The 19,719-nt window shown below is 41.3% G+C and overlaps 1 protein-coding gene across 1 annotated transcript; it reads right to left on the bottom strand.

The window, feature by feature from the left end:
- Positions 1-3,498: 3,498 nt before the first annotated feature.
- Positions 3,499-4,428, bottom strand: LOC137527402 (olfactory receptor 226-like). Its single transcript, XM_068247935.1, has one exon. The coding sequence runs from the start codon at positions 4,426-4,428 to the stop codon at positions 3,499-3,501; it is 930 nt and encodes a 309-aa protein (XP_068104036.1).
- Between the last annotated feature and the right edge of the window lie 15,291 nt (positions 4,429-19,719).

Genomic DNA, 19,719 nt, shown 5'->3' with positions numbered 1-19,719 from the left:
ATCCCAACCCGTATGAATGTTACCTTGATACAGGGTTTTTTGAGCCTCCATTTGCTTCATGAGAGATTGGGGCTTTGATTGAGGAGCTCTAGTTTGACTGCTATGCAGAGTTCTGCGTGCAGTGAGATTAGAGTTAGGGAGTCAGTGTGTGTTCCAGTAGATATTCCTGTGCATCCTGTTCATGAAGATGAAACTCAGTCTCAGCGGATTGTAGAACCATCCCTGGAACATTTGCTCTGTCCGCAAAATGTATTTGATGTTTTGCCCTGTAACATGGATAGTTCAGAATCCTTGATTTCTTTGTCAGAAAACTTGGGAAACTATGCTCTTGAGCTTTTTTTTTGATGTTCTGGAGGTCTCTGAGTTCCTCCCAAAGGGTGCAGAACTTTTAGGAGGTGCCTCCTGCCCCGCAGGGCCGTCTGAGGTATTGCCCACTTCAGTAGGCATCGCTGCAATACTGACTACTTTTGCAGCTCTTGTGGAGCTATAGTCATGCGTAGTCAATGATGAGTTTTGGTTACATACCATTACAGTCACAGAAATGTCTAAGTCTGAGTCCAAGTCTTCTTTTGAAAGTCCAGTACTTGTGACCACTACTCATGATGATTCTCTGCCCGGTCCTGGTTTTGGTCTTGTCGTGACGGACTCTTTTCGCGTTCTCTTTTCATTTTCGTGTTTCTTTGGTTAGTTAGGGTGGCACGCTTGTCACTGGGCGCCTAACACGCGGTGATCGTGTCTTAAACGCGTTCACTGTTGCGAATGAGTGCGGAGTTCGCGTTTAGCTAGTGTTTGTTATTTTCCTTGGCGTTCTGATCATTATTGTTTGCTGTGTCTCTCTCACTACTCTTATGCTCTGTCTTTGCTCGGTCTTGTGTCGCTGTTAGCAATCGCCACTCTTGCGATTGCGTTCCCACTTGGTTTCTGTTGTTGTGTGTTTCACCGTCGCCGGGTGGCGACTAGATTGGTGGACATACATACATTCTATCTCTGTGCTCTTTCGGTCTTGTGTCGCTGTTAGCAATCGCCACTCTTGCGATGGCGTTCCCACTTGGTTTCCGCTGTTGTGTGTTTCACCGTCGCCGGGTGGCGACTAGATTGGTGGGCACACATACATTCTGTCTTTGTGCTCACGTTTCTCTCTACATCTTGTGCGCTGACCTCGGAGATAATTCCACAATCGTTACAGAAACCTAGTGGAAATTGTAACGCTTTAGCCAGGGATCAATGTACAGCCACAATATTGCTGTTTAAGGATCCCTAGCAAATTTAGCTGTTATTTGGCTATTAAACGGTTAAACTTAAAAAAATGACTTGCCGTCCCTCTTCCTGAGCATCGTTTACCCCTTGTCATCCATGCAGGCTGGGATAATCAGATTGTGGAGCTCAGACTGTGTGGGGCTCTGCAGCCTGAGCTATACCAGCACTATACGGTCCCTAGTCGGGGGGGCTCTGGAAGTGAGGGGTGGCCAGGCCTCCCCTTCTCCCCTGAGCCTTTGTCCAATCCATAGACAAGGGGCTCTTCTCCACCTCCAGTGCTTAGGAGGTGGGGGTGTCCACTTTAAGAAGGGGACCCCCAGATACCTGCCCCCTCCTCAGGTGAGATATGTGTAGGGGTACTGACGTACAAATTACCCAGTTCCAAAAACAGTTAAAATGAAATAAAAAAACAACCACAAAAAAGTCCTTTAATGTTCTTAAATAACCATAAATACTTACCTTTGGTTACTCCTATGACAATATCCTCAGAAACGACCCACACCATATCCTCATTATATCCAATGAATGACAAAAATTGCCACCCTGTAGATCCCATCCCCTGTTGACCGAAGAAACATCACAGTACACATCGCTCTACTTGCTTTACTTAAGCTAGGTAAACACATCAGATAAAAGTCTTTGGAAAATGAAAGATCAAAGACCAATTTTACCACCTCCATGTAGTATGCGAGCATATCTACGCAGTCTATTTTATGAAGCTGTGTATACCCATCAGATGAAACTCTTTGCAAACTGACAAATTTATCTGTCACTGAGGTCTCTCAGGGGGGTTTGAAAGACTGATCTTTCTAACAATGCTGTACACATGCGAAAGATCAGTATCTGCAAAAGATCAGTTCCTACAGAATGCATTCATGGTCTATGATATCTGGAGATCACATACACACCTTGTTTAACGGACAGTCACCTGCAGATCAGACTCATCGGGATAGATCTGAAAGATTGAGAGATAAATATCTTTGGTCTGGCTCTTTTGATGTCTTTTGTGAACTTTTTTACAAAGATTATCTGCAGACTTCATCTTTGATCTCTCATTTTTCAAATATTTATCTTGTGTGTACCCATCTTTATTATTCAAAATCTGTTGGCCCTCATACTTCATGAAGGTGGTAAAATTGGTCTTTGACCTTTTATTTTCCAAAGACTTTAATCTGATGTGTGTACCTAGCTTAAAGTAAGTGTGGAGTGCAGTGGAGGCGGTGGAGTGCAGAAGAGGCCGACCCGGAACCCGACCTGGTGAGGTCGGGTTCTGCAGTGGAGAAGACCGTGAGCCTCCGGAGCTGCGGCGAGGGCACAGGACGGCTGCCACGGGCTGGAGGAAGCCCCAGGTAAGTGGATCTCTTCTTTTTTATGTACTTGGATGTTTCCTTTAAGTATAGCAAGCCCCAGGGCTTCTTTATAATACCCTCCAGCACCCTTTGTTGCTCTTTTAATAGACCAATGAGGATTAGTAAAATAATAAATATGTAATATAATATTGCTTTGGGATTGCAGAGATGTTTTAAAACATTTTACAAAGATTAAGAAAACTATTTTCTAGATCTCACTATATCCACCATCACCTGGAGAACAAAGTTTGTGAATTTTGTAAATATTTAAATCAGACAGAGGAAAAAAATGAAATACCGTTTAAATCACTGCTGCCACAATTTCCCAAAAAGTTCTCTAAAAAAGTTGTGCAGCAGACTAATGCTGAATATGAATATCTAATTATATTTAGTTACAAGACGGCTTTTGTAGTAATATGTCATCCTTTAAATAGCCATTTAAACTAACTTTTTAAAACCACAATCAAGATTTTTTTCTTAATAAGGACATCACCATTTACTAGTACAGCAGTATTAAAAAAAAATCAGGCACAAAGGGGTTGATTCTCTCAAGCACAAATTGAGGTGAAGTGAAGTAAAATTAATCTGTTTTTACTTGACAGCTTCCAAAAATAAAGTAATTTGGAATTCTAAACAAAGTGATAAAATGTAAATCACACTTCCCTATGTTTTTACTTTAGTAACTTAGGTCCAGCAAATAATAAAAAAAAAGATACAGCATACTCATCCCGAAATTGTTCTTTTGATGAAAAATGCAATAAAAGTTTCTGAGGTAGGCTAGATACAGTACCTTAATGTGTTTTGCCTCAAATTTCACTGTTAATTAAGTTTAATATAAATATCAATATAAATTCATTTTCATCCAGTCAGGCAAAAAAGCTAGAACATTTTCTTAGCTATGTAATCTAAGCGTTCTCTTCAGTGCTCCCTTTACTTCTGCATTCCTTAGGCAATAGATCATTGGATTCAAAAGAGGAGTTAATACAGAATAAAAAATGGAAACATATTTATTTCTGTCAAATGGGCTGATCTTTTTTGGTCTTGCATAAATAAAAAATGTTGTAGAATAAAAGATTGCCACCACTGTAAGATGGGATGCACAGGTTGAAAAGGCCTTTTTTTGCCCTTGGGTGCTTGGAATCCTTATAACTGTCTTTATAATAGAAATGTAAGTGAAGATGATCACAGACAGAGGTACTAAACTAACTATCATGCCCAATATGAAATCCACCAGTTCCGCAAGTGATATGTCTGTGCAAGCCAAATTCAGCACAGGGGAAATGTCACAAAAAAAATGATTGATTGTATTGGGCCCACAGAAGGTTAACTGGAAAATGAAGATCGCTTTGAGCATAGCAATAGAAAAACCCAATATCCAGGAGCCAACTGCCATTACTAGGCAATGGTTATCACTCATAATAACTGTATAGTGCAGTGGAATGCATATGGCTGCATATCTGTCAAAAGCCATTACTGCTAAAAGCACACACTCAGTGCAGGCCAGAGAAATAAAAATGTATAACTGGGCCATACAAGATATAAAGGCAATTTTATTTTTCGGCGTTAGGAATCCATTGAGAAGAATGGGTACTGTAACAGTAACATACCAAATTTCCAGGAATGAAAGACTGCAAAGAAGGAAGTACATGGGCTTGTGAAGTGTTATGTTAAATTTGACGGTTACGATAATCACCAAGTTCTCCATAACTGTTAAAAAATATATAATTAAAAAGATAGAAAAGAGTAAAAACTGCAGGTTAGAACTTGTTGGAAATCCAATGAGGATAAATTCAGTGACGTTGTTAACCTGAGATTGCTTCATCCCAACGTAATCTGTAATTTTAAAGTTAATGAGTCAAAAAGCAAAACCAATTATAAAAAGACACATAACCAATTTGTTTTTACATTTGCCACTGACACTGAACAGGGTCTGGACAAGAGTGTATGAATGTTATTTTTGAATGCGTTGTGCTATTCAGCAAGCAACAAATAAATACATTTGCCAGATTTGGCATTTAGAGAGAGTTTCCTTCTTCTCTGATAACTTGCTTGTGTTTGAGTATTTTCTTTGCAAGTACAAACTTTCATTATTTAGATTGTAAGCTCACAAGGACAGGGCTCTCCCCCCTTTTTTGTCTTGAAATGTTTTATTCATTTCATAGCTTGCACTCTGTTATACATTTTATTCATCATGTCACTTCTGTCATTGTAATCACCAGTTCTGTATTTGATGTATAACATTGTCCATATCATTATGTACCCCTTGTTTGTTTTCCTACTTTGTACAGCGCCACGGAATATGTAAAGCTCTACAGAAAATAAATAATAATAATTCTGAAGACTGAAGATACTTGCTAGTTTCATCTTCACCTGAAGTGAGGTAGACCCACAAAACATGTTGTTTATGTGCCAACAAAATATTACTATTCTAAAATTAGAATCTAACATTTTATTAGGGGTAAGTGTCTGAACTTACCTTTTTACATAGTTCTTGTACTATTGCCCGACCCAGCCGACCCGAAAGAGGCTGAGAGGGGCTTTTAGGTGAGAGTGGAGGGGGATGGAGGAGTTTTTAAAATTTGTGTCAGCTCTGGTATACTTTAAATAGATTAAATACATTTAATGAAAATAAGAGAATGGTGAAGAAGATCACAGAGCAGAAGCAGGAGACATTTAAAGGAATGTTTTAAAGGAAGCTTAAAGTGAACCTTAAGTGTCAAAAATAAATTGAGTTTTACTCACCTGGGGCTTACCTCAGCCCCCTGCAGCTGATCGGTGCCCACGACGAGTCGCTCTGATGCTCCGTGTCCCACTGGCGGCCACTTCCGGTTTCGCAGTCAGGACCCGTCAGGCTGGGGAACACGGCTGATACTACGCGTTCCCAGCCAAAATAGCACCCCTATGCGGCCATACGGGATGCTCCGTGTCCCGCTGGCGGCCACTTCCGGTTTCGCAGTCAGGACCCGTCAGGCTGGGGAACGCGGCTGATACTACGCGTTCCCAGCCAAAATAGCACCCCTATGCGGCCATGCGGCCGCATAGGGGTGCTATTTTGGCTGGGAACGCGTAGTATCAGCCGCGTTCCCCAGCCTGACGGGTCCTGACTGCGAAACCGAAAGTGGCCGCCAGCGGGACACGGAGCATCAGAGCGACTCGTCGTGGGCACCGATCAGCTGCAGGGGGCTGAGGTAAGCCCCAGGGGAGTAAAACTCAATTTATTTTTGACACTTAAGGTTCACTTTAAGTGACATGACATAATGAGATAGACATGTATATATACAGTGCCAAGCACGCAAATAAATATGCTGTGATGCTTTTCTTTTTCTCTGCCTGAAAGAGTTAATATTCAGCTATGCAAATGACAGTTGTAATCTAGTCGGGACCCAGTCGGACTATAGTGTTCCTTACTGATAAGGGATTACAGCTATAACATACTTAGCTCTCAAAAGCCCAGTTCTCTGCCAGGAGATGATAGATTTTAAAAAAGGTCAATAGTCCATATATTTGAGCACTTTAACTACTTCAGTAGCAGAAGTCTCTAGCCCCCTAAGGACCAGAGACCTCTGGGAAAAAAACAGGGCTCACCGACATCATGCCGCACGGACATATCTATCAGTTTGCGCTGCTCTTCTGCTGCTGCACCACACATTCGCCCTGTTGTTGTTATCACAGCAGAGCTCCATGAGCCGATCAGGAGCTGAGTTCATTGGCTCTTGACATTGTTATCACTATGAGCCAATGTGATAGGCTCACAGTGGTCACAGATTCAGGAGCCAATAAAATTGGCTCCTGACCAGCTCACAGAACTGTGCTGTCATACCAACAGCAGGACGAGTGAGCTGCAGTAGCATGATTGGCGGTGATGGCGGGGGTGTGTGCCACAGTAATTGAAATCTATGCCCTGGCTGCGAAAACAGGTCCCAATCAGGGTGTAGATTTCAATTAGCCTGCGGAAGCAGCACCACTATCATGAAAAAACAGTCAAATTTAAAATACATGTGTATTTATGCATACTTGGTGTCCATTTATGCCAGAGTGACATGAACTTTAAATTACTTTTTTTCCTTTGCTTCTAATACAGTATACAATAAAACTCTGACAGATTTGACAGGTTTTGGACTAGTCCACCTCCTCCTGAGACATTCCCTTATTTAAAAAAGCACTTCCCAAAAGGTAGTGCTACAGTAAAGCTGTTAGAACAGTATTCATATAAGGAGACTGGCGTGCCTGAATCTTTGTATAAATTCCTGCCAATGGTATACTTTTATGAAAGAAAAAAAACAAAACAAGGAACTCCAGAAAATGCCTCATGAGTATATGGATTAGTCTAAAACCTGTCAGATATTTACTGCCTACTATAAGTAAAAGTGGCGTAAGGAAAAAGTAATTTATAGTACATTTTACTCTGGGACAAATGTACATTTTAAATGTATGCATACACATGTACTTTAACCACTTCCCGACCGCCTAACGCACAGAGGCGGCCAGGAAGTGGAGCCCTTAAGGACCGGCTCACCCACAGAGGCGGCGGTCCATTTAAGGGCATGGGCGGAGCGATCGCGTCATCCGTGACGCGATCCTCCGCCGGCGCCTGTCACCGCTCGCCCGCCGCAACATCCCGCCGGCTATACGGAAGCGCCGGCGGGATGTTAACCCCGCGATCGCCGCATACAAAGTGTATAATACACTTTGTAATGTTTACAAAGTGTATTATACAGGCTGCCTCCTGCCCTGGTGGTCCCAATGTCCGAGGGACCACCAGGGCAGGCTGCAGCCACCCTAGTCTGCACCCAAGCACACTGATTTCCCCCCCCCCCCGGCCCAGATCGCCCACAGCACCCCTCAGACCCCCCCCCCCCTGCCCACCCCCCAGACCCCTGTTCGCACCCAATCACCCCCCTAATCACCCATCAATCACTCCCTGTCACTATCTGTCAACGCTATTTTTTTTTTATCTCCCCCCCTGCCCACTGCCCCCTCCTGATCACCCCCCACCCCTCAGATTCTCCCCAGACCCCCCCCCCCTGTGTACTGTATGCATCTATCCCCCCCTGATCACCTGTCAATCACCTGTCAATCACCTGTCAATCACCCGTCAATCACCCTCTGTCACTGCCACCGATCAATCAGCCCCTAACCTGCCCCTTGCGGGCAATCTGATCACCCACCCACACCAATAGATCGCCCGCAGATCCGACATCAGATCACCACCCAAACGCAGTGTTTACATCTATTCTCTCCTCTAAACACCCACTAATTACCCATCAATCACCCATCAATCACCCCCTATCGCCACCTGTCACTGTTACCCATCAGATCAGACCCTAATCTGCCCCTTGCGGGCACCCAATCACCCGCCTACACGCTCAGATTGCCCTCAGACCCCCCCTTATCAATTCGCCAGTGCAATATTTACATCTGTTCTTCCCTGTAATAACCCACTGATCACCTGTCAATCACCTGTCAATCACCCATCAATCACCCCCTGTCACTGCCACCCATCAATCACCCCCTGTCACTGCCACCCATCAATCAGCCCCTAACCTGCCCCTTGCGGGCAATCTGATCACCCACCCACACCAATAGATCGCCCGCAGATCCGACATCAGATCACCACCCAAACGCAGTGTTAACATCTATTCTCTCCTCTAAACACCCACTAATTACCCATCAATCAACCCCTATCACCACCTGTCACTGTTACCCATCAGATCAAACCCAAATCTGCCCCTTGAGGGCACCCAATCACCCGCCTACATGCTCAGATTGCCCTCAGACCCCCCCCCTTATCAATTCGCCAGGGCATTATTTACATCTGTCCTTCCCTGTAATAACCCACTGATCACCTGTCAATCACCCATCAATCACCCCCTGTCACTGCCACCCATCAATCACCCCCTGTCACTGCCACCCATCAATCAGCCCCTAACCTGCCCCTTGCGGGCAATCTGATCACCCACCCACACCAATAGATCGCCCGCAGATCCGACATCAGATCACCACCCAAGCGCAGTGTTTACATCTATTGTCTCCTCTAAACACCCACTAATTACCCATCAATCACCCCCTATCACCACCTGTCACTGTTACCTATCAGATCAGACCCTAATCTGCCCCTTTGCAGACACCTAATCACCCGCCTACATGCTCAGATTCCCCTTAGACCCCCCCCTATCAATTTGCCAGTGCATTAGTTACATCTGTTCTTCCCTGTAATAACCCACTGATCACCTGTCAATCACCTGTCAATCACCCATCAATCACCCCCCCTGTCACTGCCACCCATCAATCACCTCCTGGCACTGCCACCCATCAATCACCCCCTGTCACTGCCACTCATCAATCAGCCCCTAACCTGCCCCTTGCGGGCAATCTGATCACCCACCCACACCAATAGTTCGCCCGCAGATCCGACGTCAGATCACCTCCCAAGGGCAGTGTTTATATCTGTTCTCTACCCTAAACACCCACTAATTACCCAGCAATCACCCCCTGTCACTGCTACCTATCAGATTAGACCCCTATCTGCCCCTAGGGCACTCAATAACCCGCCCACACCCTCAGAATGCCCTCAGGCCCCAGCCCTGATCACCTCGCCAGTGCATTGCTTGCATCTATTCCCCCCTCTAATCACACCTTGAGACACCCATCAATCACCTCCTGTCACCCCCTAGCACACCTACCCATCAGATCAGGCCCTAATTTGCCCCGTGTGGGCTCCTGATCACTCGGCCAAACCCTCAGATCCCCCTCAGACCCCCTTCCGATCACCTCCCCAGTGCATTTATTGCATCTATTTTCCCCTCTAACCACCCCCTGAGACACCCATCAATCACCTCCTGTCACCCCCCTAGCACTCCTATCCATCAGATCAGGCCCAATACAACCTGTCATCTAAAAGGCCACCCTGCATATGACCGGTTCCACAAAATTCGCTCCCTCATAGACCACCTGTCATCAAAATTTGCAAATGCTTATACCCCTGAACAGTCATTTTGAGACATTTGGTTTCCAGACTACTCACGGTTTTGGGCCCGTAAAATGCCAGGGCGGTATAGGAACCCCAGAAACGGACCCCATTTTAGAAAAAAGACACCCCAATGTATTCTGTTAGGTGTATGACGAGTTCATAGAAGATTTTATTTTTTGTCAAAAGTTAGCGGAAATTGATTTTTGTTTTTTTTTCACAAAGTGTCATTTTTCACTAACTTGTGACAAAAAATAAAATCTTCTATGAACTCGCCATACACCTAACGGAATACCTTGGGGTGTCTTCTTTCTAAAATGGGGTCACTTGTGGGGTTCCTATACTGCCCTGGCATTTTAGGGGCCCTAAACCGTGAGGAGTAGTCTAGAAAACAAATGCCTCAAAATGACCTGTGATTAGGACGTTGGGCCCCTTAGCGCACCTAGGCTGCAAAAAAGTGTCACACATGTGGTATCGCCGTACTCAGGAGAAGTAGTATAATGTGTTTTGGGGTGTATTTTTACACATACCCATGCTGGGTGGGAGAAATCTCTCTGTAAATGGACAATTGTGTGTAAAAAAAAATCAAACAATTGTCATTTACAGAGGTATTTCTCCCACCCAGCATGGGTATGTGTAAAAATACACCCCAAAACACATTATACTACATCTCCCGAGTACGGCGATACCACATGATTGACACTTTTTTGCAGCCTAACTGCGCTAAGGGGCCCAAAGTCCAATGAGTACCTTTAGGATTTCACAGGTCATTTTTGTTTCAAGACTACTCCTCACGGTTTAGGGCCCCTAAAATGCCAGGGCAGTATAGGAACCCCACAAATGACCCCATTCTAGAAAGAAGACACCCAAACGTATTCCGTTAGGAGTATGGTGAGTTCATAGAAGATTTTATTTTTTTGTCACAAGTTAGCGGAAAATGACACTTTGTGAAAAAAAACAATTAAAATCAATTTCCGCTAACTTGTGACAAAAAAATAAAAACTTCTATGAACTCACCATACTCCTAACGGAATACCTTGGGGTGTCTTCTTTCTAAAATGGGGTCATTAGTGGGGTTCCTATACTGCCCTGGCATTTTAGGGCCCCTAAACCATGAGGAGTAGTCTTGAAACAAAAATGACCTGTGAAATCCTAAAGGTACTCATTGGACTTTGGGCCCCTTAGCGCAGTTAGGCTGCAAAAAAGTGCCAATCATGTGGTATCGCCGTACTCGGGAGATGTAGTATAATGTGTTTTGGGGTGTATTTTTACACATACCCATGCTGGGTGGGAGAAATACCTCTGTAAATGACAATCTTTTGATTTTTTTACACACAATTGTCCATTTACAGAGTTATTTCTCCCACCCAGAAAATGACACTTTGTGAAAAAAACAATAAAAATCAATTTCCGCTAACTTGTGACAAAAAATAAAATCTTCTATGAACTCACCGTACTACTAACAGAATACCTTGGGGTGTCTTCTTTCTAAAATGGAGTCATTTTTTTTATCCAAAACATGTTTGTCCACATTTTTCGCGCTGCATGTATACAGAAATTTTATTTTTACTTTATTTGAAAAATGTCAGCACAGAAAGTTAAAAAAATCATTTTTTGCCAAAATTCATGTCTTTTTTGATGAATATAATAAAAAGTAAAAATCGCAGGAGCAATCAAATAGCACCAAAAGAAAGCTTTATTAGTGACAAGAAAAGGAGCCAAAATTCATTTAGGTGGTAGGTTGTATGAGCGAGCAATAAACCGTGAAAGCTGCAGTGGTCTGAATGGAAAAAAAGTGGCCGGTCCTTAAGGGGTAGAAAGCCCTAGGTCCTCAAGTGGTTAAATTCTAGTTTTTCACAATGTGTTTTTATATCATTGCACTAATGTGAAGTGTGTGCATTTGCATGCATGTGAGATGCTCAGACAATGCAATGTTAGAGCACACCTGCAGTGAGAGGAATATGGAGGCTCAGCAATTGACATATTCTCTGAGCTCTCCAGGGCAGGCATCACCACCAACCCAAATGCAAATCAACAAACACAATGGGACTGGACCTCAGGAGATAACCTGCACAGCAGGAACTGTAGCCGAGAATTTTTTTCTGTAAGAATAAATGTTTGTTAAACACACTCTACACCTGCTTTGTCTGTGTTTGTGTCATCAGTGGTCAACATGCTATGATCTTTTATGCATCCGTAGGATCTGAATCACACACCTGAAACAAGCATGTGACAAATGCTGTAATAGTCAAGTTAAACATCAGATCTGCATGACTGTTCAGGGTCTATGACTAAAAGGCAGAGGATCAGATCCCAGCCAAGCACTCTGCATTGTTTAAAATAAAATAAATATGGCAGTCTCCATACCTCTCTCATGTCAATTGTCATTTAAGGCAGACTTCACCAACCCTGTCCTCAAGGACCACCAACTTTACATGTTTTGCAGAAAACCGCACACATACACAGGTGGGGTAATTAGTGTTGCAGCGGAGCTGATTAACTACCTGTGTGGATTTCCACAAAACATGCACTGCTGGTGGGCCTTGAGGTCAGGGTTGGGGTTGGGGAACACTGTTTTAAGGAAATAAGGATTAGAGGTAGGAGAACTATAGATAAGATTAACAGAATTTGGGTTAGGTGCTCTTTGTCAAGGTGCACTTAGCGGTCATGTATGCTGAGACACTTCGTTTTGGCCCTTGCAATATCTGATAATGCAAAGGTCCCTGCACATGCTGTCATTTTAAATGTATCAGGAGGCTCTGGACTGGAACACAATTTCAAGAAAATCCAAATTTGCATGTTAAACACAAAACTCTGATTCGTTTCAGTTACGGAAACTATCATAATTACGAAAAACGATCGGAATTATGAAATTTCGTGAATTATGCAACATTTTTGGTAATCGTAATTAAATCATTACGCTCAACAGTAAGCACTAATCTTAACTGTGATTCGTGCAAACCAAATCCAATTAAGTCCTAGTTTCCTACCCTAATCCTTATCTAACCCTGTTTCTCAAACCTGTGCTGTAATTTTACACTGAAAGCCCAGCCTCTTGTAAAAATCAACTATATCTAAAAGACCAGCAGAAGAAGCTTGCTGGGATTCTGGGCAACTGTCTGATGCAAAATGGCAAGGAGAAAGGGATTATTCCAAACTGATTATTCCAAAAGACACTGCCCACGGCATCAGTCCGTTGTTTTAACATAATTTTTGCAAAACTGAAATCAAAATGAAAAATAACATTGACACATTTCCTATGCCCTCTAAAATTCATCTTAGGGATGAAACATATTAGTGTGGTATTCTTTAGGAATTGAGGATGAATACAGAGTAACCCCTATTCTATCAACTTTTCTGCTGAGTTTTTGTCACGGGAGATGTTTTCATACCTTATCAATAAAATATTGTTTAACCACTTCACCACTGAGGGGTTTTACCCCTTGAGCACCAGAGCAATTTTCACCTTTCAGCGCGCCTTCCATTCATTCGTCTATAACTTTATCATTACTTATCACAATTAAATGAACTATATCTTGTTTTTTCCGCCACCAATTAGGCTTTCTTTAGGTGGGACATTATGCCAAGAACTATTTTATTCTAAATATGTTTTAATGGGAAAATAGGAAAAATGTGGGAAAAAATCATTATTTTTTAGTTTCGGCCATTATAGTTTTTAAATAATGCATGCTACTGTAATTAAAACCCATGAAATGTATTTGCCCATTTGTCCTGGTTATAAAACCGTTTAAATTATGTCCCTGTCACAATGTTTGGCACCAATATTTTATTTGGAAATTAAGGTGCATTTTTTTCAGTTTTGTGTCCATCCCTAATTACAAGCCCATAGTTTATAAAGTAACAGTATTGTACCCTCCTGACATAAATATTTAAAAAGTTCAGTCCCTAAGGTAACTATTTATGTATTTTTTTTATTGTAAATTTTTTTACATTTTTTTTAATTACAAAAAAAAATGGGGAGTGTGGGAGGTAATGTGTTAATTCATTGTGTATAAGTAATGTATTTGTATGTTAAAAATGCTTTAGGGTGTAGTTTTACTATTTGGCCACAAGATGGCAACAGTAACTTTTTTTTAATGCGACCTCCAAGCGTACTTCCGGACGCTTGGAGGAAGTACTAGGAGGCTGGTAAAGTTGTTGTTTTTTTTTTTTTCACAATGATCGCGCTGCTTATCGGATAAGCAGCGGATCATTGCGGAGCTTAGATCAACGAACGGGAATGGATTTGCTCCGTTCATTGATCTCCGGGTGAGCAGCGGGCGGCGTGTTTACCTGCGGGAGTGCGCGCTAGAGCGAGCGGGAGCGCGGGCAGCGGCGGGCAGCGGCGGGAGCGCGGAAAGTACGGATTTCTCCGTCCCTGGGGGTTAAAGGATGGAAAAAGGGACGGAGAAATTCGTACGGGTGGGGGTAAAGTGGTTAAGCCCCCAGCAAGCAAGAAAATACTTTATAGTTGGGAACGTCTGTTGACAGCATAACTCTGTTTGTTTTACGAGGGTGGTTCGCACAATCAAGCAACAGTCTTTTTCTGATATAAAATTTTAGTAAAATATTTACTAAACAGTGGAAGTCATAGATCCCCACTACAGCATATATTTCTTGGAATTTTAAATACTGTATCATCACTGAAGCCATGATTTTGAAGCTACAAAATCTTTATAAATATAGATGTGAGCAGGTCTCAGATCCCAGAATAAAAGTTACTTGAAAAATTTAACCTTGAAATATAAAAAAAAACTGTTCTTCTTTTCTCATGTTGAAATAATAATAATTTTATGTAGTAAAATCAGTGAAAGTAAATATTTTCCACTTAAAATTGTAAAATGAAACTCTATGTTCATGTAGCTACTAGCAGGGATTACACTGTGTAAATAATATAAAACATTACCTAAACCAATAACCACAATGTTGAAATGTAGTTTATTTAGACCAATTTAAGCCACATTTATATAATTTTCTTGTGTCTGCAAAGGGAATTGGTTTCTCTAAGTAGAACTGGATATGCAAGATCTTAACCTGTATAATATCTAATATTTGCTGCCATGTACAAATTAAAACCCCTGAGCCAATACAGTTGGGAAAAACAATATTGAAGCCCTTAGGAATTATCTACATTTCTAGTTCAATACTCAGTACAAGCACCATTCAAAATTCAAATGTAATAGCAATAGAGTCTTTTCCTCCTCTGCAGATGTTTCACGGCCCCTCTTCTTGCATATCACAGTACACCTAGTATGTAATTACAATTACCAGAAATTTCGCGTAATTCATGAAATTACGATTATGACCGTAATCGAAATTTCACAAATTCCACAAATTTATGGGGAGTTTTGTAAGTACGATCGTTTTTTGTAATTACGATTGCTTTTCATAATTATGATCGTTTTTGTAACACAAACAAATCAGAATTTCAGAAATTTATCCATTCTCGAAATTGTGTTCCAGTCCAGAGCCTCCTGTTCCTATACTGCCCTGGCATTTTAGGGGCCCTAAACCGTGAGGAGTAGTCTAGAAAACAAATGCCTCAAAATGACCTGTGATTAGGACGTTGGGCCCCTTAGCGCACCTAGGCTGCAAAAAAGTGTCACACATGTGGTATCGCCGTACTCAGGAGAAGTAGTATAATGTGTTTTGGGGTGTATTTTTACACATACCCATGCTGGGTGGGAGAAATCTCTCTGTAAATGGACAATTGTGTGTAAAAAAAAATCAAACAATTGTCATTTACAGAGGTATTTCTCCCACCCAGCATGGGTATGTGTAAAAATACACCCCAAAACACATTATACTACATCTCCCGAGTACGGCGATACCACATGATTGACACTTTTTTGCAGCCTAACTGCGCTAAGGGGCCCAAAGTCCAATGAGTACCTTTAGGATTTCACAGGTCATTTTTGTTTCAAGACTACTCCTCACGGTTTAGGGCCCCTAAAATGCCAGGGCAGTATAGGAACCCCACAAATGACCCCATTCTAGAAAGAAGACACCCAAACGTATTCCGTTAGGAGTATGGTGAGTTCATAGAAGATTTTATTTTTTTGTCACAAGTTAGCGGAAAATGACACTTTGTGAAAAAAAACAATTAAAATCAATTTCAGCTAACTTGTGACAAAAAAATAAAAACTTCTATGAACTCACCATACTCCTAACGGAATACCTTGGGGTGTCTTCTTTCTAAAATGGGGTCATTAGTGGGGTTCCTATACTGCCCTGGCATTTTAGGGCCCCTAAACCATGAGGAGTAGTCTTGAAACAAAAATGACCTGTGAAATCCTAAAGGTACTCATTGGACTTTGGGCCCCTTAGCGCAGTTAGGCTGCAAAAAAGTGCCAATCATGTGGTATCGCCGTACTCGGGAGATGTAGTATAATGTGTTTTGGGGTGTATTTTTACACATACCCATGCTGGGTGGGAGAAATACCTCTGTAAATGACAATCTTTTGATTTTTTTACACACAATTGTCCATTTACAGAGTTATTTCTCCCACCCAGAAAATGACACTTTGTGAAAAAAACAATAAAAATCAATTTCCGCTAACTTGTGACAAAAAATAAAATCTTCTATGAACTCACCGTACTACTAACAGAATACCTTGGGGTGTCTTCTTTCTAAAATGGAGTCATTTTTTTTATCCAAAACATGTTTGTCCACATTTTTCGCGCTGCATGTATACAGAAATTTTATTTTTACTTTATTTGAAAAATGTCAGCACAGAAAGTTAAAAAAATCATTTTTTGCCAAAATTCATGTCTTTTTTGATGAATATAATAAAAAGTAAAAATCGCAGGAGCAATCAAATAGCACCAAAAGAAAGCTTTATTAGTGACAAGAAAAGGAGCCAAAATTCATTTAGGTGGTAGGTTGTATGAGCGAGCAATAAACCGTGAAAGCTGCAGTGGTCTGAATGGAAAAAAAGTGGCCGGTCCTTAAGGGGTAGAAAGCCCTAGGTCCTCAAGTGGTTAAATTCTAGTTTTTCACAATGTGTTTTAATATCATTGCACTAATGTGAAGTGTGTGCATTTGCATGCATGTGAGATGCTCAGACAATGCAATGTTAGAGCACACCTGCAGTGAGAGGAATATGGAGGCTCAGCAATTGACATATTCTCTGAGCTCTCCAGGGCAGGCATCACCACCAACCCAAATGCAAATCAACAAACACAATGGGACTGGACCTCAGGAGATAACCTGCACAGCAGGAACTGTAGCCGAGAATTTTTTTCTGTAAGAATAAATGTTTGTTAAACACACTCTACACCTGCTTTGTCTGTGTTTGTGTCATCAGTGGTCAACATGCTATGATCTTTTATGCATCCGTAGGATCTAAATCACACACCTGAAACAAGCATGTGACAAATGCTGTAATAGTCAAGTTAAACATCAGATCTGCATGACTGTTCAGGGTCTATGACTAAAAGGCAGAGGATCAGATCCCAGCCAAGCACTCTGCATTGTTTAAAATAAAATAAATATGGCAGTCTCCATACCTCTCTCATGTCAATTGTCATTTAAGGCAGACTTCACCAACCCTGTCCTCAAGGACCACCAACTTTACATGTTTTGCAGAAAACCGCACACATACACAGGTGGGGTAATTAGTGTTGCAGCGGAGCTGATTAACTACCTGTGTGGATTTCCACAAAACATGCACTGCTGGTGGGCCTTGAGGTCAGGGTTGGGGTTGGGGAACACTGTTTTAAGGAAATAAGGATTAGAGGTAGGAGAACTATAGATAAGATTAACAGAATTTGGGTTAGGTGCTCTTTGTCAAGGTGCACTTAGCGGTCATGTATGCTGAGACACTTCGTTTTGGCCCTTGCAATATCTGATAATGCAAAGGTCCCTGCACATGCTGTCATTTTAAATGTATCAGGAGGCTCTGGACTGGAACACAATTTCAAGAAAATCCAAATTTGCATGTTAAACACGAAACTCTGATTCGTTTCAGTTACGGAAACTATCATAATTACGAAAAACGATCGGAATTATGAAATTTCGTGAATTATGCAACATTTTTGGTAATCGTAATTAAATCATTACGCTCAACAGTAAGCACTAATCTTAACTGTGATTCGTGCAAACCAAATCCAATTAAGTCCTAGTTTCCTACCCTAATCCTTATCTAACCCTGTTTCTCAAACCTGTGCTGTAATTTTACACTGAAAGCCCAGCCTCTTGTAAAAATCAACTATATCTAAAAGACCAGCAGAAGAAGCTTGCTGGGATTCTGGGCAACTGTCTGATGCAAAATGGCAAGGAGAAAGGGATTATTCCAAACTGATTATTCCAAAAGACACTGCCCACGGCATCAGTCCGTTGTTTTAACATAATTTTTGCAAAACTGAAATCAAAATGAAAAATAACATTGACACATTTCCTATGCCCTCTAAAATTCATCTTAGGGATGAAACATATTAGTGTGGTATTCTTTAGGAATTGAGGATGAATACAGAGTAACCCCTATTCTATCAACTTTTCTGCTGAGTTTTTGTCACGGGAGATGTTTTCATACCTTATCAATAAAATATTGTTTAACCACTTCACCACTGAGGGGTTTTACCCCTTGAGCACCAGAGCAATTTTCACCTTTCAGCGCTCCTTCCATTCATTCGTCTATAACTTTATCATTACTTATCACAATTAAATGAACTATATCTTGTTTTTTTCCGCCACCAATTAGGCTTTCTTTAGGTGGGACATTATGCCAAGAACTATTTTATTCTAAATATGTTTTAATGGGAAAATAGGAAAAATGTGGGAAAAAATCATTATTTTTTAGTTTCGGCCATTATAGTTTTTAAATAATGCATGCTACTGTAATTAAAACCCATGAAATGTATTTGCCCATTTGTCCTGGTTATAAAACCGTTTAAATTATGTCCCTGTCACAATGTTTGGCACCAATATTTTATTTGGAAATAAAGGTGCATTTTTTTCAGTTTTGTGTCCATCCCTAATTACAAGCCCATAGTTTATAAAGTAACAGTATTGTACCCTCCTGACATAAATATTTAAAAAGTTCAGTCCCTAAGGTAACTATTTATGTATTTTTTTTATTGTAAATTTTTTAATTTTTTTTTTAATTACAAAAAAAATGGGGAGTGTGGGAGGTAATGAGTTAATTCATTGTGTATAAGTAATGTATTTGTATGTTAAAAATGCTTTAGGGTGTAGTTTTACTATTTGGCCACAAGATGGCAACAGTAACTTTTTTTTAATGCGACCTCCAAGCGTACTTCCGGACGCTTGGAGGAAGTACTAGGAGGCTGGTAAAGTTGTTGTTTTTTTTTTTTTCACAATGATCGCGCTGCTTATCGGATAAGCAGCGGATCATTGCGGAGCTTAGATCAACGAACGGGAATGGATTTGCTCCGTTCATTGATCTCCGGGTGAGCGGCGGGCGGCGTGTTTACCCGCGGGAGTGCGCGCTAGAGCGAGCGGGAGCGCGGGCAGCGGCGGGAGCGCGGAAAGTACGGATTTCTCCGTCCCTGGGGGTTAAAGGATGGAAAAAGGGACGGAGAAATTCGTACGGGTGGGGGTAAAGTGGTTAAGCCCCCAGCAAGCAAGAAAATACTTTATAGTTGGGAACGTCTGTTGACAGCATAACTCTGTTTGTTTTACGAGGGTGGTTCGCACAATCAAGCAACAGTCTTTTTCTGATATAAAATTTTAGTAAAATATTTACTAAACAGTGGAAGTCATAGATCCCCACTACAGCATATATTTCTTGGAATTTTAAATACTGTATCATCACTGAAGCCATGATTTTGAAGCTACAAAATCTTTATAAATATAGATGTGAGCAGGTCTCAGATCCCAGAATAAAAGTTACTTGAAAAATTTAACCTTGAAATATAAAAAAAAACTGTTCTTCTTTTCTCATGTTGAAATAATAATAATTGTATGTAGTAAAATCAGTGAAAGTAAATATTTTCCACTTAAAATTGTAAAATGAAACTCTATGTTCATGTAGCTACTAGCAGGGATTACACTGTGTAAATAATATAAAACATTACCTAAACCAATAACCACTATGTTGAAATGTAGTTTATTTAGACCAATTTAAGCCACATTTATATAATTTTCTTGTGTCTGCAAAGGGAATTGGTTTCTCTAAGTAGAAC

Source organism: Hyperolius riggenbachi, chromosome 1 (assembly GCF_040937935.1).
Source record: "Hyperolius riggenbachi isolate aHypRig1 chromosome 1, aHypRig1.pri, whole genome shotgun sequence".
Classification (NCBI taxonomy): Eukaryota; Metazoa; Chordata; class Amphibia; order Anura; family Hyperoliidae; genus Hyperolius; species Hyperolius riggenbachi.
Note: the sequence above shows the minus strand (reverse complement) of the source record. Positions and strands in the feature narration are given on the sequence as shown.